This window comes from Mugil cephalus, chromosome 4, assembly GCF_022458985.1.
Source record: "Mugil cephalus isolate CIBA_MC_2020 chromosome 4, CIBA_Mcephalus_1.1, whole genome shotgun sequence".
In the NCBI taxonomy this organism is placed as follows: domain Eukaryota; kingdom Metazoa; phylum Chordata; class Actinopteri; order Mugiliformes; family Mugilidae; genus Mugil; species Mugil cephalus.
In genome coordinates this window covers 22,717,593-22,745,378 of record NC_061773.1, presented here as the reverse complement: position 1 = coordinate 22,745,378, position 27,786 = coordinate 22,717,593, and the positions used below count along the sequence as shown (strand labels likewise).

The 27,786-nt window shown below is 43.0% G+C and overlaps 1 protein-coding gene across 2 annotated transcripts; it reads right to left on the bottom strand.

Moving 5' to 3' along the window:
* Positions 1-451: 451 nt before the first annotated feature.
* LOC125006675 (vitamin D3 receptor B) lies at positions 452-27,134 on the bottom strand. Of its 2 annotated transcripts, none has more exons than XM_047582947.1 (10): positions 26,120-27,134; positions 25,831-25,904; positions 14,706-14,853; positions 13,599-13,729; positions 12,327-12,523; positions 10,950-11,049; positions 10,078-10,258; positions 8,026-8,177; positions 6,893-7,009; positions 452-6,271 (listed from the first exon to the last, which is right to left on the bottom strand). In XM_047582947.1, exons 3-10 carry the CDS (start codon positions 14,849-14,851, stop codon positions 6,018-6,020), a joined length of 1,278 nt encoding a protein of 425 aa, XP_047438903.1. In that variant the 5' UTR covers positions 14,852-14,853; positions 25,831-25,904; positions 26,120-27,134; the 3' UTR covers positions 452-6,017. The 2 variants fall into 2 exon arrangements, with proteins under 2 accessions (XP_047438903.1, XP_047438902.1); XM_047582946.1 differs by having other exon boundaries at positions 26,182-27,133.
* Positions 27,135-27,786: the final 652 nt, after the last annotated feature.

The window sequence follows — 27,786 nt, the reverse complement described above, 5'->3', positions numbered from 1 at the left end:
TTCAATGTTTTTCCAGCTAAGGACCCCCAAACTGATTAATTAGAGACCCCCTACCTACTATATGTGTTCGGCCTATGGTCATTTATAAATATATTATCTTTTTTCATTCAATATTAAGCTATTCAAATAATACACAGGTTCAAATATTTCTTATTTCAAATACGTGCAGGAGTAGTCTGGGGCATGCAACTGCCATAAATATAATAATTAAATATAAAATATACATTATATATTGTTTGTGTGGAGCCAAAGCCTTTCTGCAAATTCTATGTTGAATATTATGGAGAAGTGAGTAAAGGAAGTTTCTCCTGCTGGGTGCACAGCAGAGATTTTACTTAAGAACAGGCCGTAAACCTGGACCCTGGATGTGACGACTGGAGGAGGAGGAGACATTTGAAATCGAAATTTACGTACGGACGTTTCAACATATAAATCACTCAGAAGCCCACTGCTATGTACAACTGTTTATTTTTGATTTGCAAAACATCAGACAAAAATAACATTACATAAACACCAATTTATAATAGAAAAAAGATCTTTGAAAAAAAAAAAGAGACAAAAGATAAATTGCAATTACATTAGAATTTAGGCAACTGTCTTGATAATTGGAGCCACATCATGCTGACCTACACAGGCAGTTTATGGCTAGTAGCTTGATCAGTATACATGTGTTACAAACATTATATTAAGTGCTTTTGTTGGTTCAGGCGTTTAAATTGAATGTGGCATGATTTGGGTTCACAACGCAGGGCGAGAATTCAACGCCAAATTCAGATTTATTCCTCATATATATATTTATATATATATATATGAGGATAAAGGTCGATATATACGTGGCTTGACAGAGTACTAAGTTAGAAGCCAATCTCACACTCAGACAACCGATCTCCCCACTCTAATGAAGCTTGGGAACACGTGAGGCCGGCTTTCGCAGACGCCCTCCCCCTGCATGAAAAGGCTCACGTTATGGCACACAGCTCGGGGTAGACGTGACCGTGGCCACACTGTTCCTCGCCAATCAATAAAAACTCTCTAATTTTCATTCAGTGTTTACCTGAAGCAGATTGACATGAATACAAAAAAAGCTTGGTTTGAGTTCACCAAAAGTGAGTAGTTGCTCCATTAATGATACTAGGATCTAACTGGAATATTTTTTATTTTTTTTTTTATTTCCCCCCAGTGAGCAGCACTAAGTTGAGTACTTTTCAAAAGACACTCTCTTCCGGTGAGGCTTTGCCGCGCTGCTTTGGGGCCGACACTTTGGACGTTGCCTGTGTTACGTAGTGTCGATTGAACGCAACTTGGTGGCGCTCGAGATAAAAAGCAGCATTGCATGGACACTGAGGCTTTTACACCCCTCCTAATTCCCCTTGTTTGACCAAACGTTGGCAGGGAATGATGAAGTTGCGCGAACAGACTTTACGACAGAAGGAGAAGTGAAGACACAAAGAGGATATGGGTTATAAAAAAAAAAAAAAAAAAATCAAAAATCAAATAATTAAAAAAAAGAAAATGACAAGAAGACGTACTATAGGCCATGCTAAAAGTACCAAGTGGAGCACAAAGCACAGCTCTCGCTTCTCCTGCTGCCACAAAGTCTTCTACTTCTTCACGGCTGCATTCACTCAGAAAAGTTCCCCTCTTCCGGTCGCCCCTCGAAGAATACGAACGCACCGTAGATATCAGCAACGCGGCGGCAGAAAAGAAGCATCTAAACGTCGCTGAGAACTACGTGGATATAAAAACGAAGGGGGTGGGGGGGGACAGAAAAGGACGCCGCTTCTGGAGTGAGTGCAGCCTCCTCATCCTAGCCAGAGCCCCAACGGTCAGAGTGGAGGCACTATTTAAAAAAAAAAAACAAAAAAACAAAAAAAAAACACTCCTGGTATTTGTGCGTTAAAAAAAAAGAGAGAGAGAAAAAAGAAAAAGAGGCATTGCTAAAAAGAAAAAAAAAGAAAAACTGTACACAAAAACAAAAAAACTATGAATGACTTCATTAGCTGGACTCTCCCAAATCTGTGAGATATCTCTGAGGTAATCATTGAAGTATGACTCATTAGACAGCAATAAATACCAACATGAATACAAATATTATAAAAAGTAAAAACAGAGGCAAATGCTTAATGCTAAAGCAACATCTGAGCTAAAAGAGGTAGGTTTTTTAGGTAGATTATGGTGTACATACATTGTGGACACTCCTTTTTTTTCTTTTTTCTTTTTAAAGAACTACATTAAGTTGATTCCATTACAATCCCTGTCCTAAAGGGAGGAACAAAATATAAAGGAGTTAAAATGCTTCGTTTGGGAGATGGCCAACAGTTTTCGGTTGAATGGTATCCTACATGTTTTCAGACAGGACTTGTAATGGCAACAGTTACAGAAAAACTTCAAAAATGTCTGCTAATATGAAGAAGCTGTAAAGCTTGCTGGTGATAGTGTACCGTGAGTAGTATATTGCAGGTCACTGGGTTATGTTGCCGATATCGCGGAAATCTCAACGAGGGTGGATCCGTTTTTAATGTGTGGTGGATTTCCGTTGACGTATGCTTTCCAGTATTTGACAACCACAATGCAGAGTTAAGAACTTACAGATACTGAGCAGCCTACCGCGGTAAAAAAACCAAACAGGAATCTTTGGGGGATGCTCCATATTTTTTCGGATTTAACCGCATTCACATGTGCGCACGGTGTTTCGGGTGAAACGGGGATAAATGTGGGATGAAGTTTTAACCAGATATTCGCAGGATGAAACCTCCCAGCTCTGAATTCCCCCTCGCGCCGCATGACACTGATGCAAATCTAATTGCTCAATTTAGGAGACGTACTAAAAGATCCTCAAGAGTTTTCCTGTTTGGTTTTGAAATCCCCAAGCGCAACTCCTCGTTTACCCTGTTCTTGTGTGGAGGGAACTCTCCCTGTGGCACTTACGTATTCACCAAACCTCCCACTGTATTTAACATACACAAATCAACACTGCACCTCTATCTCGAAAAAAAAAAAGAAAGTACAACTAAATCAAACCCACGTCATACATACCGGAGTATGTATTCAGAAAAATAAAATCAACATGGAGACGTTTCAAAACTTCAAAAGTCAGTGTTCAGTAACCAAGCACATCATACCCCTCATCAAACTGACATACTATACATACGAGTGGTACTGCCTAACGACACTCGAGCTTCAACTCCTTTAAGAGTTCAATCACAGCAGGGTATGGAATTATATCTATATAATCCCAAGGATTTTTTTTTTTTTTTTCCAATACTTATCGTGATTATGGGAATATGGGAACGTCCGAATGTGCTATCCAAGCATCAATCAAGCTCCGGCTGTCGTCTGGTGTCACAGTGACTAAGAAGAGTTAAAAGAAAGCCACAGTAACGTAGAGTGGACCTTGATTCCAATGGTAGGTGTGAAAATGAATGACTCAAATTAACGTCTTCTCACGAAAATCAGCGAGAAAATGTTGCGTTTAACCCGAAAAAAAAAAAAAAAAAAAAAAAAAGTCCTCGCATCTTCTTTAGAGTAACTCTGGTCTATTGAGATGAAGGAAACTCTACACAGATGGCCAATCCCAAGAATCGTTTGAACGGTAGTCCTCCGTCACACAGCAAACAGAAGACCAAAAAAAAAAAGAAAGAAACTTTAGTATCACCTCTGCGAATGATTTCCTTTAAGCGAAGTTGCCTCAAATGAAATCTTTTTTCACTTGGCAGGAAGTGGAACGTTTCTTTGGAGAATTGTCTCAATATAGAAGACACGTCGTCTCGTATAATTTTACCATAATCCCACATGCAGCACGCCATATATTACTGGCCTGTAAACCTAAGCGTTTAAAAGTCTCCTGGCAGTTTGGGTTATAAGCCATTAGATGCTGTCTGATGAAGCAGCAGCAGCAGAGAGAAGTCATTTAAGTTCTTATCACATACAAGCTCATGTTCCAAAAGCCACAGATAAATAGCGTATACATTTAGTAGATGATGAAATGAGAAATGTCCAAGGCTCTGGAGTCATTATTTTTGATGTACTGTAATGTATCGTGTGTGTATAACTAACTCGGTGATCCATATGGCTTATAGTTGAGAGCAGCGCGACATGTTTAGTTTGTCTTCTTTCTGAAAATGAACCTTGGAAATCATTAACCCACGACTAAACAAATAACAACCTGACTGTCAGATATACAAGAAATCCCCATTTACCCCCCCCCCACCATCCAAACCCCAATGACAGAAGTAAAAACAAAGAGCATAGTGTTTCAGAACATGGTGATAATGGATCAAAAAACAAAAAAGGGTCCATGGTATTTGCATATATATCTTTGAAAAAAATAGCCTTAAGAATCTATGTAGCCCTATGTACAGCGGCAGACACATATATTTATACCTGGTATTTACACATTACAGCCACTAGAGGGCTGCGCAGCATACATCATCAAACAGGAGGGCCGGGGTGTAGAGGTGTGCAGCAGAAGCAGAAGCAGCAGCAGCAGCACCACCACCACCACCACCACCACCGCTACTACCACCAGGCCCTCAGACATTCTAGAAAATCCACTCCCCAGTCAGAAACGAAAGGGTTGTAATATCTGTGGAGGTTTGAAGCAGCTTCCCAAGCTCTCCGCCCACTGAGCTCACGGTGTACTGAAGAGGAACAATTCATGGAATTGTTTTAAAGGGGAAAATGACGTATAAAACAAAAGCCTCTATTGCAATTGTATCCACATCTATGCCAATTCCAAGTATGGTACGCAGCTATATATTAAAAACAAAGGCCCCTTGCTTTGGCCTTGATATACTATTCCAGTTAGATTTGGCATTGTAGCCCTTTAAAATCTGTGATAATATAGATACTGTATAGCAATACATATGCTCGAGTAAAAGGTGGTATAACAGTGCTTAGGATACAAGTGATAGCAATTAACTATTTACATGGAAATAAACAATTAAACAAAAAAAAAGAGAAGAATAATGAAAAACAATTTTGAAAGAGAGTAACAAGCCATAATGCAGGCTTGGTTCGATTGACAGTTAGCAGTGTAAAAGTAGCTAACACATTTAGTGGCTAATTCTCACCTCAAAATCAGGTCCTATTAAAACTTCACTAAATTACAGACTAACGCTCTGTACTCCGTAGTAGAAACCTCTATAATGACAGTTTTTTCCTTCATAGGCTGTGAAGCTAGACAAGTCGCAGAGTGGCTGCATGAGCGAAGCGAGCCACGGAGCAGCAAAGTTATTTTTAGGTACTGGAAGCTTTTCGAGAGTAGTTGACCATACCTTTGGTGAAAAGGTGAAAGGCGTGTGTTTGATTTGTTTACACAGTCATATACATATGCTGCCTTGGAGAGAAGCAGATAAAAAGAAAACAAATGGAAAAAAAAAAAAAAAAAAACAACAAAAAACACAATACACGCTTTTGCAATCATCAGAAGTTCGAAGTAATGTGCAGGCACCGCTTTTGCACCGGTAAACTGATACGTAATCCGTACTGTATCTAAACTGTTCTGTGTAAAAGTTACTGTTTCACGTAGGTGATGTAAATACAAAACAACCCCGGTAAAACAAAGAGGTAGCTCAACTGAATGGCTAAATGAATAACTGAGTATGTTTGTTGTGTTGGCGTGTGCACAACATGTGCCCACACGAAATGTCCAGGTATTTGAAGCAGCTGTTGGTTGATTTAAATACAGACAAAAATACTGTATATAGGCAGAAGTTATATGTATATACTATATAAAATTCCCTTGTTTACTATGTCTGTTAGCATCTGCTTGCTCTCCATACAACCTTGGCCCTTACACCAAGAGTTAGACGTGATACATACATAGAGACACACGCGCACACACACACGTACACACACACACGAACCTCTTTCTCTCCTCCATTTGCTTCACACCCCACACCTCCATTTAGTCCATCCAGCACATCCTCAGCTCCCTCCGTCCGTTTTTTAACCCCTCTCGGGGGTTTTTTTTGTCTCCAGCTTCCTCTCCACCGCTGAGGTTCAGAAGGTGGCTTCTAGGAGACCTCACTGCCAAACACCTCCAGCACCAGCGGGGTGAGCTGCATGCTGTGCTCCGGCTGGAAGGACAGTGAGCGGTACTGTTTGGAGTGCTCCTCGTTGAGGCTGCGCAGGTCGGCCAGCTTCTGGATCATCTTGGCGTACAGCAGCCGCCCGCCCGGGTGGTGGAGCTGGATGTAGGCCTGCAGCGTCTCCGACAGGCGGTCTTGGAGGGCTTCGATCCGCGCGTGATCCTGCACACCTGGCCGGTCTGCGGCAGTGGAGAAGACAGACTCGAGATATTTACGGCCGTTAACGCGGTGTATATGGAAAACTGGTGCTTGCAATTTGTGTACTTTACTGAGGACAGTATATATATATATATATATACACTGGAAAAACAACCACCATGGGAAATCATTGTTGTTTGTTATCTCCACAATTCTGGTCACATGGCGGCTAATTTTAGATCAGAGAGAGCACGTATGCATTGTTAATGAGGTGCCTCATCCACACAAAGGGATGCAAATATCCCTTTAGTTACACATGCCTGCTTACATGTATAATGCATGCACTGTATCCGCAAATGCATACCGTACACATGAATGGACGCTCACATAAGGGCTGTTGCATAAAAAAAAACAGATATAACACAGACTTGCATCTCAATGTCATCTACGCCCAGTGAGGACTGTTCACGATGCGCCAAAATCTCTTAATCAACATTTTAAGATGAGATTTACCGAGTCATAACGAATATATTATCTGCTGTGGGAAAACGAAAAAAAAAAACAAAAAAAACAAAACACAAGTCACACCAGATCAATCATCAACAATTCATGACGAGCGCGTACGTGCGTCCCTTCGGAAGCGCGGCGAAGGCGTACGGTACCTGGAGAAAGCAAACAGATGGCCATCAGCAGCACGTGTTCCTCCTCGTGCAGGTTGAGCTTCTTCAGGCCCACCTGGAACTTTACCAGCGGCTCCAGCAGCTCCAGAGTGTGGCCCGCTACATGGGATCGACACAACATGAGAATCTGTGCAGCTCCAAACTGTATTACAGACGAAAAGCCATCGGGGGGGAAATGTAATACCCCTCTAAATCTAAATCATCGCAGTTTCATTTTGCTGTTTATTACATGTTGGGATCAGTGTAATGCTATTTATTGCATGTTTTGTTTGTAAGTAGATCCATAAATTAAAAGCAACACAATACTTAAGTTTCCCCCGATTGTCTTGAGTGTGCTTCCTTATTTGCTTTATTGCCGGGTTGTGTATCAAACCTCGGTGCTCTTTTAGCTCTTGACAAATTTTCTGTACAGCCGAAACACTTTGCACCAAATGCTTTATCGGATTAATTAATCCTAAAAATGAAGAAAACATTATTATTCAATCCTTGAACTTAAGGCGGTGGTCTCGTATGGATTTTGTGCTAATGCATCATTTAACAGTGATACATTTTAAAAGGTCTGTTAGAATAGCATTTTCAATTACAACAGCCTCGACACACAGAAATGTTTCCAATAAGCCGCCATAATGAGGCTTTCAGGGACAAGATCCCATGTGGAAGAGAGTTCTTACACCCTATTGATTGCTGCGTAAGAAAACACATCTGTATTCCAGTCGTGTTTGTGTCAACTACTCTGTGATATTTTAAGAAGAGCACAACAGAGCCGCTTCTCCTGGTTCAGACAGTGGTTGTTTTGTGTGGCGAGCAGGTCAGGAGTGACATTCTTTAGTTGAGTCCAGAAAGAGGGGGTCTTGTTTGAAAGGCTAGTGAAAGCCATGCCTACAGGGTGCTTCTGCAGATATGCACGAACGGCTCTGCAAAACACTTGCGCATATTTCGCCTATAGATACACATGTGCGTTCAGAGGGAACTGTCAATAACTTGTCTGCCTTCCCCCACTAATAAGGTTACCTCCCCTAACAGACCTTTACCTTTACTTTAAATGAGAAGCTCGCATACACCCGGCCCTGAACGGTGACTTGTCTCAACAGCAGTCAAACAGCGTTTGGACTGACCTTTGGTGACATCGCTGATCTGGTATTTAAAGTCAGGGGCACCGCAACTCCAGGACATGTCTTCCAGGTTGAAGCTCTGATTTGAACGCAGCATGATCACCTCAATGGCGCTGGACTTAAGCAGAGCAATCTGGTCCTCTGCAGTCAGCTCCCTACAGGGAAAGAAGCCATTATATTACTAATAAGTATTAATAAAAAACATTAAATAAGCTTAATCATTCTGTTAACGTAATGTAGCTGTGTATCACCTGTAGAGTTTATTTCAGCCCTCCTGTTATGTTTGTTTGTTTAATTATTAAGATTTTTCTTTTTACATCTTTTGGATAAGTGTTGTTAACCTTTCACTATTAACTCCATTACTAAATATTCTAACAATATTTAGTGTAATGGTGTTCCTTACCCCTCACAGATATGGTTCAATTAGGAAAATTCACTTGTTTGTTTGTTTTTTTATTTTAAAAAACACAATAGTTCTACATAACTTGGATGTTTTACACGAACCAGAACCAGAAATTAACAAATTAACGAACGATATGAACAAGGCGTGTGCGTATTTACACTAATGTAGTCAAACAGAGGGGGTTTCATACCAAAAACGAATACTATTAACTATTTTAACTTTAAAATGGATCAATTTGACCCAGAACATAACAGGAGGGTTAAAGGAATTTCCTTCGGTGCTTTATGGCAACGTGTTAAAGGCCAGTCTTTTATTAGATACGTGGTATGTAGGAAGAAAATAACATGACTTCCTCCTACGGTCGCAGTTAAAATCCTGCCTCTCATAACGCTAAATGTAAGATGAAGAAGTGGTGAACTTGGCAGGAGACATGAGCTGAGACCTGCAGATCTTTGGGGGAGGTCTGCGCTGTTTTCCACGGATTAGAAAGCAGTCGGTAAGTGGACAAACATTCCAAGGTAATCCTTCATGTCCATCACTCAGTGCCAGGGGGGAATGACAACTTTCAGGAAATACGGGTCCCGACTTGTTTCGGGCCTTGACTTTGAAGTGACCTCCCCTTAGACACTGTGTGTCAACACACTGAGAGACAAACACTCTGGAAGGCTGCAGCAGTTTCCATGAGTGGAAGGTGACACAATTATAAGACCTCAGACGCAGTGAGTCTGGCTTTGCAGTCACAATGAAACGGGCCGACTTCTGTCTCCTGCAGGCACAATTTCTAGTCAGTCTCGTGAAACCTGTTTCAAGGTTAATATATTGTATTCTCCCCCGTGTTTTTTTGTTGTACATTTTAAGTTTCACAATGCAATTTTCCTATCAGTCGCCCACGATCAAGACACGCGACCGGCGAGTGTACGTGCAAGAAACACCTCTGAGCGCGGGAGGAGGAGCGTCTTCCTCCGAAGTTGGGCAATAACCTAGTGATACACTTAAAAGGGCTGAACTTCATACTAACAACACGACCGTAGCAAATGTGTAACCTTGGAAGGGCCAGCACAACACACAGGGTTGTCCAAAATGTGTCAGCCACCTGTAATACAGTATAAAGTCTGTCAGTAATCTATGGCCTTTAGACTGCAGTCATCACCGTGGCACGAAACCAACTGATCGCATAGAAGGAAAAAAAAAAAGAAACGAGTACGCGTGCAAAGTCTACACACATTTAGGTAACGAGCAAATAAGAGGAGCAGCCAGGGTTAGGTTAAATATAATGTGACCATTTAAAAAAAACAACAACCTGGAAACAGGAAAAACAATTAGATATTTCTCTGGAGGGACGAAGACTTGGGTTACGCAACAGAAGAAAGCAAAATAAAAAATGAAAGTGAAAGATCCAACTCAAAGCAGCAACGGTTTATTAATGAATAGGAATGCTGTCTAGTAATTATTTCAGGTTTAACTGGAATTATTCAGTATCTCATGACCTGGTTAAGCTTGGTGTCTAGAGGACAGGAAGACAGATTCTACAGAAAAAATACTTTCTTTTTATTTTGGGCACCATCAGTTATTCACAACTAATGCGGAGTGACAAGCGGGGCAGCTGTGACGGACGTGAAAGAAGCTCTTGACGTGCACACACACAAACATACCTGAACCCGGGGATCATCTTGGCAAAGCCGATGACCTTCTGGATGCTATAGGAGACCAGGTCAGCCAGGTGGGGCAGCATGGAGAAGCTGGAGCCCTCCTCCTCGCTGGAGTCAGGGCTGCTGCCCTGCTCCTGGTACATCATCAGCAGGTTGTTGAAGTTCATTTTGGTGTCAACAGACTCTGCGGCGAACAGCGAGAGGGAAGGACGGGAGTAGGTTAGAGGAGGAACGAAAAGGGGACAGATTGTTCATATGACGCATGCAACAATTTCACAGCATTTCTCCCATGAATATACGGAAAGTATCCGGGGAGAACAGGCGGCAAACTCGGAACAGAGAAGACTTGTTGAGCGTAAGGATCATATGAAAATACATGAGTGTCAGGTCGGTATAAAGCGGATGAAATATGAGGGAATATCCCCTTCCCAGAGTTGTTTTCAGTTATCGGCCTCTTCTGAGTGGTGGTGGTGGTGGTGGATGAGCCACATGACTCCGTCCCTGACTGTGTTCACTCCATTAGTGACGGGGCGCATTAATGACCTGATGTTTACTAGTAGGAGTCAGGTGTCTGCAGGCCACAGGTTATTCACAGGATTTCCACTGGATTCTCAGTAAAGAATGTATAAGCAAACATGGAAACAGCTGTAATGGAAACTGGAACCGTTACGTGGAGCCGTTATACTGTGGGTTCTCGAGCGTGAAGTTATGGAGATCATTTTCCAGTTTTGACTCAAGTAAATTTACTTTAAGGTGCGTGTTCTTTCTGGTTTCTGATAATGACTGTTGATACACACACACACACAAAAAAAGGGGGAGAACGCACTATAAAAACTGCTCAATTACATAACCAGCCAGTCAGTTTTGGCTTTTACCTGGAGAGTGACTGAAAGAATCAGAGGACGCGTCCGACAGGGAGTGGAGAGAGGCCGCTCTGCTGGCACTTCGTGTCACGGGGCCCTCACGCACCGGAGGCTAGACAGGAGAACATAGCACATGTAAAAAAAATCTCTCTACTTCTTCTCCTTCTTCATCTCCTATTTTCAGGATCCAGGACACATTTTTATGCTATTTTGATATTTTTCATAACATGTAAAGACTCTCCTCATTAAAAGTCATCTGATTCTTAAACACTGTATAATAAATAAAGTGCTAAAATGTTGTGTGGTGTCCATTTGAAGAATTCATTCTTGCCCTGTCTCCTTCAGAAATAACACGGTTGGTCATATTTATCACTGCTACACTAGCTATTTATCTGTCGTCTTAATGCCGAGCGTGCTCCATTTCTTATGCTGGCGTAGATTGTTCTGTGCTAATGTTATTTCTTATGGAGGATGTACACACACTGTACACATTGGTCAAGATTAGAGTCGTGTTCTCATAATTACATCCGTCTCGATGTTCAGCTAATGAGTGGCCTCTACTGTAGCAAATGACTGGATTGTTTTTTTTTTTATTTGTTTTTTTCCTCTTTTCAGTGGGGGTCCTAGGGTGGTTGGGGTTTCTAGTGGTTTTGTCTGTTGTATGTTGTAAGTTCATGCTTCGTGTACACTGAATTTACTTGATTAAATTTCGTCACAGTTGCTTGTTGTCTCAGTAAATGTTAACTCTATAATTCCAGCAGACCTCTTTTTTAGTGAAATTAACAGATGAACCAATAAATATCAGAGCACTCTTTTGACAGTGATGCCAATATAACATTTCATAGTTAAAACGAAGTGACAGAAGGCGCTTGACCACTCTGACTGTTGTGCATAAACCAAATAGTCTCTGTCTCTCGTCATATTCTTTAATTTACTTAACTTGACAATGTCAGATGCTGTTAACCCATTTTGGATGTTGTTTTTTCATGTGTTTACTATTTTGGTTATACATAAGAATGAATTGAGAAAAGATCCTCAGTTTCATTTTAACATTGAATAAAAAACTAAAATATGTGTCTGACTGTCTTTTGCACATCTACAAACCCTACTCAAACAGAAAAACCTTTTGCTGCCATGTCTACATATACACCGTGAGCTCTTTATTTTATTTTATTGCTTTTTTAACCCTCGTAATTGTCTTCATCTGCTCTGCACTTCAGTTATTGTTTACTTTAGTGTTAGAATAATGTCTGCCTTTATCTGTTGTGTTCGTTCACTTCACCTCTTCACCGATGGATAGTTAGAAACTTTTTCTGTTAGTTTTTGGTACATGCGGAAGAAATTCACAACAAAGCCAACTTTGACGAGATTGAGCATCGATGCACGAACCCTGAAGCGGCAGAAGTCAGAGTAGGAGTCGTCATATGTTTTATGGTGCGCCTCCACCAACGTGGTGATGACCTGACTCTGCTCGTCGGTGAGTCGGGGCCTCCGCGCCTCCCTCTCCGCTTCGCGCTGCGCCTCCTCGTCCTTCCTACGCTGAATCAGGTCCTTCTTCCTCTGCACTTCCTCGTCTGTCAGAATGACTGGGAGGGGTGGGCAAGACGTGGAGGGGAAAAAAATAAATAAACTTCCAAGAGAAACTATGTATGGATACATGGATAGCACAACAACCAGGACAAAAGACAACATGCACACCATCAAAACCGTCATGTTGGTGAAATGTGTGTGTGTGTTTGAGGGTTGGGGGGGGGGGGGGGGGGGGGTTGTTATTCTCCGGAGGAAGAGAACGGGAGGGGATGGGTCCATATGGAGACCCCTGCTGCACCAAACAACTGAAAGCATTGTCTTTGTTCTGTTCGCTCCTTGTTGTTCTAGCCACTGAATTAGCTCACAGAAACAGAGAGAAAGGCAGAGAGCTGGGTCTCAACAACATGCTTCTGTTTTTGCAACAGCAACAGCGATGCCATTTGCTCCCGCTCATACACTAAATTGCTGTGCTGTTGCCGCCATTTTTTCGTGGTATTTCCGGAAACTCGAGGGAAAGAAGAAAAAAAAAAAGCACTCGGCCGGCGGAGCTGAGGTGTTTTCGTAAAAGTGGACAATATGCGGATATTAGCCGAAAAACAAGAAAAGATGTACCTTCTATTTACACGCTGTGAAAACAAACAGTACTGGAAAGAAGTGGCCTGACTATATTGTACGTACGGTGTTTAAACTTCAGATGGGGTATACTCACTGTACACAATGTGGGGAGGCTCTATTAGTTCAAACAGAACATGTCAACATGCTAATGGGGCAAAGACCCCGAGATACTTGACCGGAGCCCAAACATTACATAATGTTTACGAAAGGGACAGAAGCCCCCCCTCCCAAAAAAAGACATCAAACACCATCACATTTTACAATCAATTAAACAAAAAGAAACAAGGACACCCGAGAATATTAATGAATAAAGTGGAAATCTGGTCTTGCATCAATCAGGGACGTAATATTTATTCATATTCAGCAATTTAGTCTGTGACTCAATTATACAATCCAAGCACTTTGTACTAATTAGTCTCATGATTTATGATAGGGAAGCACGGAAAGGGCCAAACTACAAATGCATGCACGCTTGTGTAATGCCCTGAAGAGATATGGGTCACCTGTCATACTTACACTCTTTCATCATGCCAATGTCCACGCAGCGTTTGAGCCGGCATGCCTGGCAATGGCGCCTGTTGTCCTTGGTGATGGTGCAACTGCCGCTGAAGGGACATGTGAAGGCAGCCTTGCGCTTCATGCTGCGCCTAATGCACACATACACAAATGTATTAGCTGTAAAATAAAAGTCAAATGATTCCCTGATGTTGCTATGAATTTAAAAGGGGGAAAAAAAGAGACTTGTTTGAACATATTTTAACTATGTTGATAATAATAGTTAAGATATGTGGCACGTTTGACAGTGTTTTGCACAAATAATTATCATAACAGAACTGGAGAAATATTTTCTCTATAAGCCTGCGGCTGCATGAAACTGAAAAAAAAAAAAAAAAAAATTGTGGACGGCCGCCAAACACTAAGGGGGTACAAATATGAGTCTTGCCAAAAGTGACGCAAAGTTGTAATGATTCAGTCCACGGTGGACATTTATGTATGAACGTTTATACACAGACATGAGCGAAAACACACGGAAACAAATGCTTGGAGAGTTCAAACAGGGGCCCGCCTGAGAAGGAGGAAGGAGATTATTAAACATCCGCCTTTTTTTCTCCTCTCGCTTTAAATATCAACACGGCGGAGGGGAACAGACGCAAATGGATGGGTACATCAAACATACACGGGCTCACGGAATCATGACTTGTTCTAGTTTTGTCTTCGGTTAAATTGGAAACTCATGCCTGCATCAGTGAGCAAGGGAGCAGCCAAGGCTTTAACTATAGGGACCGGGCTCATTAGTATTCTCAACCTGCTGCTGAGAATTAGAGCAAACACGAATATTGTCAGTGTTTTTGTGTGTGTTCCCGTGTAACTGTAGGCGGCAATTACTTTTTATGTGTATAAGGATGTGGGTGGCCATTACATATGCAATTTCAGCCTCGACCCGTGCCAAAGCGTGCATGCGTCAATAACTTGGTCAATATGGGTCTTTTTTTTTTTTCTTCTTCTTCTTCTTTTCTTCTCCACCTGGGAGGTTTGCGCTGGCTACACGAGGCATCGTTAGTGTGCATATATCGTAGAATTAATGCGTTTTGACTTTACATACTGGGGCGCGAATTTGTGTACCTGAAAAAGCCCTTGCATCCCTCACAGGTCATGGCGTTGAAGTGAAAGCCAGTGGCTTTGTCGCCACACACACCGCAGATCCGTGGCACGTTCCTGTCAAACTCATCAGGGGCCAGAGTGGATGTACTCACAACTGTGGGCTCCATCACTAAAAAAGAAAAAAAGAGAAAGAAACAGAGAAGAGAAAAAATATTTTAAAGGAATGATTTTAAATTGCATTTCAAATATTGTCCTTGTTCTATTTTACAGAGTTTCCTACACATGGTGTCTAATCTGTGATTCACATCTCTTTTCATCCGTCTCCTTCCTCCCTTCGGACCAGATGCACTCCCCGATCGAGCCTTTTGGGGGTGAACTTAACTGTAGTTAAGAGTTTTTGTCCTGGGTGAAGAACCGGAGCCAAATAAATCAAGAGGAAAAACCCTCGTTTCGCTCCAAAATACTGGATCTGGGTTACATTTAAATTACATAGTGCTCCGAGTATCTATTTCACTTAACAGCCTCGTGAGAGGGAGAAAAGAGGCATGTCACCGCAAGGCTACCATCCTCATAAACAAACAATCACTGTCCTTTTCACAAAGCTCCTTTCTTGTTCCTTTCTTTGCTTCCACTGCAGAGTGAATGCGAAGCAAATGATGGAAGGGTGGGGAGGGAGGAGGGGTGGGTGCGGGGGGGGTTACTAAACCAATACAAACCACAACAAGCTCACAAATCAACAGTCAATGAGGTAAAGGCCCGGCTGAATAATTTAAAATAATTTGACAGAGCTCTTCATCATTCAAGTCTAATTAAAACACACCGTTCGAGGAGAAAAAAAAAAAAAAAAAGTCTCGACAACTTTTTGTTAGATTCAACTTTGGATGTGAATGTTTTCAATCCGAGTTCAGTTTTTGCCCGTTTTTTTTTTTTTATCACCGGGGCGTGTTAATTAAAACAGGAGGTCAAGAGAAGACAGGAAACAGAGGACCCAGTCTTTGCTTCACGGCTGCAGGCGTCATGGGTCGCAGTGGCTCCAGCTTTTTACTGAAGCTACAATACGCACCACATGCTTCGACCAGCAATATCTGATACATCTGTTGCAGCACAGTAAAACATGTGTGCAAATACATGTCGGGGGAATTCGGCAGATGGGTAAAACAGAGCTTGGACAGACAACGGACCACAGAGAACGATGATTTGACCTCGCTCCTTAAGCAGTAATCTCTGGCCAGGTAATGCAAAAGAAAAAAACTCAAAGGAGCGCGTTCAGTTTTCACATCATCCATAAAGAAAAAAAAAATCTGTTATTGTAAAGCCTGATAAATATATAACGTAATCTACATAGCCGCCGTGCATAGGCTTCTATAGTCAACGTGTTTTGTGTTGTTAGGATTGCACAGGGCCTCCAGGGCTAAAACAGGCACGCGTTCCAAATTGTGTCAATCCAAAACTTGTATTTCTTTCCCTCCCACTCACTCTCCCATCCCTTTATTTCTGAGCGCAAAGTACAAATGTTGATTCAAAGGTCCTTCAGAATGACATAACAAGCTGTAAAGGTTCATCAATCACGTTAAAAACAAATTACACATATTGTGACGGCTATTCGAGGCTTTACTCGTGGACACATCACAGTAAGGCCCACCGGGTCAATTACACTAAGTCCACACTGGATATCCAGGTGACGAAAACACGAAGAGGCATAGGTTTTATATTTCAGGCACTCGGAGGCTCCGTGGAGTTTGTATGCAAGCTCAGGAACGAACCAAAACACAGCTGAACAATGTGTTCCCAAAGCAAAACCGAAGAGACACATGTACGTATTATTAATGCAGTTACGGTTTACCAAACTTCCTCAGTCAATTCCAGTTTGAGACCGTTCAACAATACTGTCGTAATTCCTGTGTCTGAGTGTATTCAAACCCCCTTATGAAGTTTTCCCGTGCCCCTCAACCATAGCTGAGACATCCATCATAAGAAAAAAAAAAAAAAAAAATAACTGCTTACTGATGGTGTGAGTAGTAACAGCTGACAATATGAGAGCAATACGAGAGGAAGAAGTCAGATGATACTGAAATTCTAACACATAACAGAGCAAAAAGAGGAGAGGCGACACATTATGTAGTAGTCTATGATTCATGCTGTAACTCAGTAGGAGAAAATCACAGTGTTTATGGTTGATTTAAATATATAATTAGTACTTTTGGCAGGTCCGACATAAGGACCACAAATCCCTAATTGCTTTCATGTAATGTTACACAAGCCTAACTGGTATAAATGGCACAAATCTTCATAATAAGGAACAGAATAAGTTCTGCTGCACGAAGGCAAACTACTCCCAGCAGGCATTTACACTCATCACTCACTGAACCAAAACACCCATTTACCTTACATCATCGAATGATCACTGAAGTCACTCCTCTGTGATTGCATTCAGCCTTGACAGGCCATTACACTAAATGCACAGTAGAATTGAGAGAGTCCTAAATAATGCATCAGGTTATTAGACCAGATCTGTACTCATTCCAGTCTCAGACACGCGAAGCTCGGGGACAGGTTTTCAGCTTGAGGCTTCTACAGAACGCCACGCTCTTTAATGATATATATAAATATATATATTGTGCGTATACCATTCAACAGCATAAATCAAATCTGTCGCTGTGGTAATAAGGCAAATTATTATTATTAGAATAACAAAGGACTAGGGATGAAACACTCACTCTGTGGTTTCTGATTTCCTAACATGAGTCCAGCTCAACAATAAAGAAACAGAAGCCTAGTGAATGATTGTATGCATTACAATATTTTTATAGTATCTGATACTTCTACCTTGCACCTAACTGTTTTATTTTACCGGTTGCCGTGTGTTTTGATTGGGTTATTGAGACAGTAGGGACCCTTATGCATTATGCCACTGATTGTATCACTTTAACAGCTTGGATTACAGCAACTTCTGGAGCGAACGACGTCGAATTCCAATGTGCTGGAACCGAAAACCTCTAAGGTGGTGAGCAGATTTGTTGGTCTCTTTAAACAGAAGCAGCGTATTATTGGCAGAAATAAGATCTTAACAAACCACTGCAGATGCGGATGGAAAGCAAGAAACACAGGAAGGGCTAAAATATTTCTGTGGCTGTCTTACTATTGCACCTCATCAGATTTCACATATTTTCTCCCTCCAGAGCAAAACATGCTGTGCATTTACTAGGATGCGTCTTCTGTTGATTACATTCCAATCAAACCACCTTGTTAATCAAAGCAAAAAAAAAAAAAGACGTCTAGCGCTATGGAGATTTAACTGAAAAAGTTGCGGTTGAATTTGGCCGCAGTTCACAGGGACTTTAGAGGACCGTGGGACATAGACGCCGAAACCTACGGACATAGCCATTTATTGCTTGCTCTGCGAGAGCGCCACACTAATACTAGTCGGCACGGTTTCTTTTTTGCTTTCAACAATGCCGACAGAAACTTTCAGCAATATAAATGTCTTCATCTCCAAACCTCCTCAGTAATCCTTTTCTCCAAAGTGCGTGGTCAACTTAAAGCAGAAGTCTAAATATCTGGTCATATCTGGTCCATCCAGATGTGTCTCCAAGCTCCAGACGGGCTGCGTGCAGCTTCTGTAATTATTTAAATCTCCTGATATGGTGTACTGATCCTAACGTGGCCTCATTAACCTACATGCTTTTACTGCACAGCAAACAAGTGTGCAGCCGAACTGGTTTTATGCGATTAAATCACTGGGGAAAAAAAGAAGCTGATAAGTACCATCAGAGATGTCATAGTAGAAAAGTATTATGTTTTTTTTTTTGTAACTGTACCTATGGAAATTTTCAACGGAATTTTATTCCATACTTACAAGGTTTTTTTTTTTTTTTTTTAAAGTTAATCCGTCTGGCACCAATCAGTTAATGTATTGATGATCACGTGCCTGGCGCAGCAGCAAGAAACTAAATTACAGACAGACAGTCTTATGTTCTGGACTAGTGCGTTTCATCCAAGGGGAAGCATTGCTACGAAATTAAACAAAGCAACGGCAGAGCTGCCGTTCGCTAATAACCGTGGTGATTACCCAATACACAAGGTAAAACTATACGAGCAGAATGCCAAATGCACTTTGAGGAAATGATAACGCTAGCTGGATTCGCATTTTTCAAAGGTGAAGTGCTTCCTTTTGACATCAGTGGAAGGCAGCTAATGGCTACAGGGGATGTTTAGCTCAGAATTACAACAGTTGGATCGGATCGAATTAGGATTACGTTCCCACCGCCACAAACCACTCTAGAGTTCATTTGGGACCGCAGTTGTTTTGGTGTGCAGCCAATGAGATTACTGTATTCGCACCTGGCCAAACAGAGTGAGCCGATGGGGTCAAATGCACCGCAATTCCCTTTAAACAGAATATACCGTGCAAGCACTACAAATTAAAAATCCATAAAACTACAGCGTATTTGGTGAAGCTCTGCAATATTCAGGTGCAGTATTATCTCCTTTGGGACTGTTTTCTATTATACCCATTTGGGCAAATTCTGGGACTTTTCCTGGAAAGACTTAATTCGAGAAAAAAGTCCCTGTTACATCTTATCTGCAACGGTTGTTGTGGTAGAGCATTCAACTCTGACGGAGTGCATATTTCTCACTTTTAATGGTTAAGAAAAAACAAAGTAGATTGTAGTGCCTTTCAAACTCTTTCCTATCAAATGCATTTCCTTTAATCAAAGCCTTTAATGACGCTGAATAAATTCAACACAACACGCCACATTCTTTAATGAATGGCTGTCATCTTGGGACATCAATTAGTTGGTGAATGACAGTGAAAGTTACACATGTTCCATATGTAGTGGAAGGGAACAGAGGGTGATTAAGGGAGCTCATCCCAGCCACATGACTAGTATGAGCAGGAGTAATCTTACAGCGGCCCGAAGGAGGCAAATCTCTTTTCATTCTCAACTTCTACCTGATTTTTTTAAAAACCGCTTCACCAGTTTATGCAAAGTCCTTTGAATATCTCATGTTGCCCGGGTTGTTCATTCAATGCGCTGCGTCTCTTGAAGCAGTGGTTTCAGTGCACATGCGGGACTCGTCCTTGTCCTTCACATTACCCCGTACTTAGCTTTAAGTGTGAAAATACTACTTCAATGCCATCGGATGTTTGTTTTTCTGTGTTTGTTTTTTTTTGCCGTAGCCTTTCCTCAGACCTCTGTAATCTTCTCAATATATTTTCACTGCGCTTACGAGTCCATTACACCTCGCTACACAAGATAGTTCAGATCAGGTCCCGTCTCATACCCTCTCAATGGTTGTTAGCCTCCAGAGAGAGGAAATGCCAACCCACAGAAGCGAGCAGCGAGAGTGGTGTAGGAGGGAAGAGAGATGTGCAAGAAAAGCAGGCCAGGAGGAGTGTGGCGTGGTGGGGTGTTGGAGCAACGGAGTAAACACAGAGATATATGCTTGGATGCAGGCAGGGGCAGGGTGACCTCTTTGTTACAGTGACTTACTGTGTCATAACATCCTACCGTACCACGCTGGCACGTGGGGGAAACGAGGGAGAAGTAGTACGAGGAGCAGGGAAGCAGAGGTGGCCCGAAGAAGGCGATCATCACAAACAGGCTGTTTTTGTTATTTAGAAAGCCGGCTAAAAATACACAGACACAAGCCACTTCAATTACTGGCTAAATATAAATACGCGTCTCATCTCCGACGGCCTTCATCTTGAGAGGGAAATGGGTAAAAGCGATTTGCTAGTCATGTAGGAATCACATTTATAGTCTGATTTATTTCTGCTTGGTTTTAAAACGTGTTGTTTGTATGTATTTATATTTATGTGTGCAGGCCGACGGTAAAATGTCCTCGAAAGAAAGAAAAAAAAACAATTCTAATCTTAACACACATTTCTTTCAGGCTGGAATTGTGACTCAAGGCACTGATGTGTTGGAGATAAGTGGGCAGGGTTTAACCACATGTGACTAACACCACACCCTCCTGCTCGACCAGTGAGGGAAGTAGGCTCGTCTACGGTATCTTGGAACAAAATCAAATGCGTTTACAGATGCTCTAACCAGCCACACTGGAATACATTTTTAGAAATTCTCTGCAGGCAGGAACTTGATACAGTGTGGCATTGACACACATGGTTACACATGACATTGCCGCAAATAAGCAATAAATAGGGGGGAAAAAAATAAATTATAAAGTACAATTAAGCCCCCAGCTCTTCTTTCCTATGTAAAAACATATGGGTGAAGTGGATGTAAATGTCACATCGTCAGTTTCACAAAGTTATGACAAATGATCAGAACAGACACCCTTTGCCACGTATCGGAAAAGTGTGAGCAGAGGGGTTTGTGGACCATAAATTCCGTTTATTAGAGAACAACATGATAGTCCTTTGTTTTTAGGGGTTGGTCAAGGATGTTGAACAAAAAAAATCTGATGACTACTTTGGTTAATTAATTATTGTCCTTAAATAGTGGCACAATTGTTCAATTTAGCAGAGACAAACGTCGATTTAAACGACATTCAAACACACCGAACGGCCTGCATGTGAGAGATCAAATATGAAAAATAGGGCGAAGACGTGGGGAAGCAAAAGACTGGAGTTTGGAGGTCGGAGAGACACGGCAGCAGTGGTAGATGAGCAAGAGATGAGGCCTGCTGTAATTATGCACAGTACCACAAACTGTCTCTAACATGTCATTTTAACTGGTTGGTGAAAGATGCAAAATAAAGACATCAGCCCAGTTTTGGTAAAGCAGCTGGAGGAGAGGCCAGGGAGTTTCCCCTTCCTTTTGCCCAACAGACTAGCCGAGGGAGAACAAGTGTAGCATGCAGTAGAGCGGTGACTCATCTTTTCCCCCTTTGATTTATTCACAGTATGGCTGAAATGACACGCATGTTTCTCATAATCTAGGGACTAATGTTATAAACGGCCAGGTTAGATTTAAAGATATGACGCCGTCTGCGGAAGAGTTAATGCTCAACAGTTGAAGAGGGCATCAATTCTAAAGATAAATTGGTCTCGTGCTGTCGGCGGCCTGGACTGGATTTAAGATCAACATGTTAGAGAAAACCGCTTCTCGTCATACAGCCCAACCTACATTACGGAGTGATTAAATATTTATTAATGAACACCTGGCAGGGTTTTAACTCAGCCGAGTCGAAGAAATATCCAAACAGCGTTTCCATCCTCGGAAAAACGACACGACCCACATCGCATTTCTTCCGCGCAAAAACGCCTGCACCATCTGCACCCCTGCGTCCCAAATGAATACCGCTAACTCGCACCTACTAATTAGTTGACATCTAATGTCGATCGATACAACATTAGGGCTCGACTACAGATGGTGTGAACCTGAGGAACAGTGGGTAAAGACTTGTTAGAAGCCAACACGAGACTTCGCAACACTTTACGGTGACAGCTATGCACAAATAAGCGCAGAGTCGTAAATGTATGAGTCCTTTACTGTATCTTCTGGAAGACTCTGTGAGATATTCATACAGGGAAATGCACGACCGTGGCAAGAGTCCAACACCACTCGTGGTAACTTATTCCCCTTTGTTCTACTAGGCATTTGATTTCCATCTGCGTCACAAGTATGTGATTACCAAGCAGGAAGGTTGTTATTGCCCGTCGTTGTCAGGTGCCCTGCTACTGATAGAAGAAACATAAACAAGACCTCAGCCGTGAGGAAGACTTGGAGCACGGCCCAGATCTTAGATTAACTCCCATCAAAGTCAATATCAGGTGATTATAACACCCATCCTATACCCACGCCCACAATCTAACAGACCTAATTAAGTGCTGCCATTAGGGCCGGGGCGTCGAAATGAAATGAGACCGAGGACGGAGCGAGGCATAACAAAGTGAGTAAATGGGAGGTTCCAGACAGCGTTTCAAGGAGGGATCATTTTAAGTGCACACAGACGTGCAGAAGAGAGAGGGGAAAGCGGGAAATAAAAAACCCCTGGCATCACGTCCCAAGAATGTCAGCAATGAGCTTACAGACCACATCCCAACACATAAGAGTCAGAGTCAGAATCACATCCAGACCTATAACAGCACTGGTAGACGGAGAGGGACTGCTGAGGAACGCGTGAGTGAGAGAAGGAGGCCCCGCGCGACGGGCCAATGAGCGGCCTCCGTCCGCATCATGTGACGCAATCCCACAAATGGTTCTGAAATTGTTCCATGCTGCCAAAAGTTTCTCTTAAAGGGAAAAAAGACAGCGAAGGAGTGGGAGAAATATATAAAGGAGGAGAGAGACGAGAGAGAGGGAGATGCTGAGAGCTGGAAGGAGAAGGGAGAAAGCATAAGGCGATGTGTTTTACTGCATACCTCGGCCTGGGTCACTACGAGTACAGAAGAGACATAAAACAAATCAGATCTGCAATAGCCCCGGCTAGAAAGAGAGCTGGGACACAATGGAAACACGTGGCCTTGTGACTCACGCATACAAGCAAATATAAGCCAGTAATACCATCAAAAACAACAAAAAAAAATAATAAAGAGGATGAAGGGGGAAATTCAAAGGAGGAGGAGGAAGATGGAGATTAAGAAAACAAGCACGATTAACGGGGGAACATGATCTGGGATTAGCGACGGAAAAATAAGTTTAATTCAAAGCGGTTAGGGCATTTTCTCAGGGAAAAGACAAACAATGCACGGGGAGTACAGATAGAGTAAAAGAAAACAATGGACAACAAGAGACAATGTGGACCTAACAACAACAACGTAGGCAAACTGAGTCTGTAATGCCGCTAAACAACTGGCTGAGCAGACTAGTCCAGTCCTGTCTCGTCCCTTCCCTCTTTCTCTCGTTCTCCCTCCTGCAGCCTCCACGGGTCTATCTCATGCTCTTTTCCTACGATCACAGGGAACATGTTACAGCAGCATTAATAGCACATGACAAGGTGACCTGTGCCCCACACAGGATGGGCTAAACCGGGGGTGGAAGGGGTGGGGGGTCCCGTGTCTCGTGTCCGAACCTATGGTCTCTGGAGCCCCCCCCTCCACTCCCCTCCTCTCCTCTCCTCTCCTCTCTCCCCCAACGCCGAGGCCCCACTGCTGGCCAGCGAAGGGAGAGCGAGAGAGAGGCAGTGACGGCAGCCTGCCCCCTTATGCTGGGCCCCTTGCTGGACTCTGGAGAGGGGAAAGAGACGAGGCAGGGAGAGGCCCACTCAAACACACACCAAAAGTCCTGTTTATGTCTCTGCCGAATTTGACAGAGAATGAACATTCTCTGGCACACCGAGTCGGGCACGCAGAAAGCCAACTGGACAGGCCCGGACAGACAACACACATGTGGGTGAGGTGGGTGAAAAAGCACAAAGCTGACAAGTCACGTTATATAACCTCCATAAAATGTTGTCTGTCTGTCGGGAAATACTTCTATTAAATTATAAGAAATGGCTAGCGTTTGTGTAGTATAACATCTGCTCTTGAAAGGTCAAAAAAAAAAATAATAACAATAACACACAAGCGGGTAAAATTTCATATACGATGCATTTACATGGTAAGATTTGTTTCAAAAGAAATAAAACGGGATATCACATTTGCTTTCCGTGAAGATTTTTATTTTTTTTTCCCCCTGCACGACTTTTAACTGCGTGTACGACAAATTTTTTTACCTGTGTGGTGTGTTTGGCCTAGAAACCATCAACCACAAGAGGTAACCCAGGACCCGAAGACATTAGGGAGAACTTAACACTTCATTAGTCTCAAAGGCAACTGAACCCGTGATGTGGCACGCATCCACGGAGGTACACACAAGTGGGTCTATACTGTTAAGTACAGCAGCCTGCTTCTTTCTATAGGGTCACACGTAAGAGGAAGCAACCAATTACTGTAGTCACGAAAAGGGGGAGGGCGTCTCAGCGTATAGGAGACCTAATGGACTGTACCATCATCACAGCCGCACCGCTCCATAAACAACCTGCTACAGTTACAGTCAATAATGACACAAAACCAAGTCCCCTTTTCGCAGCCTCCCGTTGCAGTCCTACATCAAACTTGATTCGAAACCTGAAACCCACTTTGTCCTCATTTGGGTTAAGTTCGGGTTCTGCACCTAATAATACTTCACAAATTTGTCACATCGCTGACATTTAGGCCAAACAGGACCACTGACCTTACGGCAGCTTAGACGGTGAAGAAATATTTATTTTTCCTGAAACAGAAAAGCAACCAATATATATATATATATTTATATATTAAATATTAAAAAAGTATACATGCTATTTTTCAGCAGAAATATATTGGCAGAAGAAATCTAACACTGGGCTCACCAGGAATAGCGATACAGGCAAGGAATGTATAAGCCTTGCCGTAAATTAGCATTTGTTCCTTTCAGATTTATCTTTGCTGATAAGCAGCAGAGAGGGTAGAGCTGGAGTTTGTTAAAAAAAAAAAAAAAAAAAAAAAGATAAATAAAAATTCCAAACTCAAAGAGATACAAGAGGCTGGTAATAATCCATGATATCACACAGAGGCAGAGAACTGACGAGGTGGAAAATGAAATTAAAACATGCAAATAATTCTACCGGGCAACAGTGGTTGTTGTTTTTCTGGAACTGACAGAGACGTCCTTCCCTGGTCAGATATGATCTCGCACAGGAAAAAGTGTAACAGCGCGTTACATGACGAGGGCAGAAAAATAGCTGAGGTCAGAGACGTTTATCTTTACCCAAGTGTGGCTTCATGCAGGGACTAGGAATTTTAATTAACATTAATCATTACTTACTACTTGTTATTAAAGGTAACAATTAAGGGAGGAGTCAATATAATGATTACAGGCTTTAGCTGTTCTTCTTTGGACCGAAAACCCCCTCTCTGTACTTAAAGGGACTGTTTTGGCAGTTGTTCTGCAGATGTCATTACACATCGCCTACAGCCAGGCCTGACTTTTGGTGTTGGGAGTGTCACAGATTTAGTTTCTTTTAACCACACAAAAATGAAACAATGCCGTTCGAGACTTAACATTGGTATGTTAACGATGCGTTTTAATAACAGAGGGACAGCCGAGAAGTGAGCACAGCAATGCAAAATGTCATATTTTTTATTCACGTGAGAGTAAGCAGACGAACATTGCATCAGTACGCGGAAAAGAACATTTCCAGGTGTGAACATGGAAGCAAATGAGGAATGGCTCACCTGAGGTTTAAGCATGCCCTTGCACAACAGGTAAGAGAGGAAACCTTTCTTCGGTTTGGCCCAAGTTGTTAATCCTGTTTAATACAAAGAGGAAAAAAATTGCATGTCGCAAGTCAGTGAGTGGGCCTTTACCCTAGTACCTGACCTGCAGTTGCTCTGTTTATGTAACGCTGAACTATTTTCAACGACAACATACACGCTCGGTGGTAAGCACACGGCGGTCGGGCAAACACCCCCGATAAAACGTCAAAGTTTTTAACTGCGCTAAAAAATGTGCAACAAAAATCACCACAAACTGAACTCCAGACTCGAGCTGCCGCTCCTCCTCCCCGTGCACGCCGAGTTTCGTACCTCTGCTGAACTTTTCCCCATGAAGACCGAGTTGCTTTTAATCCCTTTTTAGTCGTCGTTCGCCGTCTTCATGCTCCCGTAAAGCGTGTCCCCTCCATGTTGTTGGGCTGCGCTTCGGCTGAAAGGAGGGAGGACCGCGCCGCGCCGACACTCGGAGAAATGTGAGGAGAAAAACGTCAAACTCGTACGCCCTTCCAGACGCTGGCTCGCACGGCGGCGGCGGTGGTAGTGGCGGCGGCGGCGGCGGTGGAGGAGGTGGTGGTGGTGGTGGTAGTAGCTTAGCGTGGCTAGCTGGCTGCGTTAACCCTAAAACGCGGCACCAAGTTCAGCCAGCGTATTAACCTTTCTGAGACCGCACGCCGCGCACAGCTAACGAGGAAACGACCGAGGCGCAACGCGGTACCGCGGAGGGGCGAACGCATGCGGGAACGGGGGGAAAACTCAATCACACCTCAGCTAGTCCGACGAGAAATACGCTATCCCTCCTTCTTCAGGACCCAAATAGATGGCCATTACTTTTTTTTTTTTTTGTTGTTATGCACCGCCCCCTCCCCAGGACCTCTACGGGAAAAGAGGGATTTCCCCCCCAGCCCCTACGGTAACCAATCACAGGTGGGCTCTGCGTGTCTCTTGCGCTGTGGTTGGTAACGTCTCAGCCCCGGCCGGGCGTGTTTGGTCGGCGCCCGTGCTCGTAACGCGCAGATCCGCCCCCCTCAAACAGGGGTGTGTCGTTACGTCAGAGGTAACGAAGAGGTAAACAACTTTGACCGCGTGAGGTTTAAAGCAACATCGTTTCACTCTGATCTCTGAATCAACGGAGACCCGGTGTGGGGATTACCGTACTAACCGCAGACGCGGCGCGGCGCCTCAAATAGGCGGAAAGAGCCTCACCGAGGCCGCGGGTTTCATCCCCACCGGAGTGTCTTTGTTTGCGGAGCTACGTGCGCGGGGCATTATTAAAATCACACACGCGAACAACTCGCCCCCCCCTCCACCCCCCAATCCCACTCCACCCCACCCCGTCGCAATCGATGCCACGCAGCAAAAACAATAACACGAGTTTAGCGAGCAGCTGCATATTTCATTTTGTGCGTTTTTCTTTGTGGTTTTCTTTGACACTTTGCAAATGTGTGCAGTGAGGCGTGCGCTTCGGAGGGGTGTGTCTACTCTGCAGTACAGTGGTAGGCTGAGAGGCGATGCCGCTGCATGGCGATGTTGCCATACATTTGCAATGCATGAGCGATGGCCGAGAATGCTAAAAATAAACGGCGTAGCAGACCCTCTGCTTTCATCAAATGCCCATTAATTAAGGCAATCCGCGTGTCTTATATTAGTGGTCCTGTGCACGTAAGATCTCTGGTATGTGTTTGAAATGGTGGTGTGTGTGTGTGTGTGTGTGTGTGTGTGTGTGTATGTGGGTATTAAGGCCAGCAGAAGGGGTCTGGGCGAAGGTCAGAGGTGTGTCTATAATGTAAACACTGTAAAGGCCTCGGATAAGAAGGGGAGAGGGAAGGGGAGAGGAGGGCCCCATCCGGTCCCACACATCCTCTTCCAAGCTAATCCTGAAAACAAGGGCAGATTTGTGTAGGACGCTGAGAGAATACA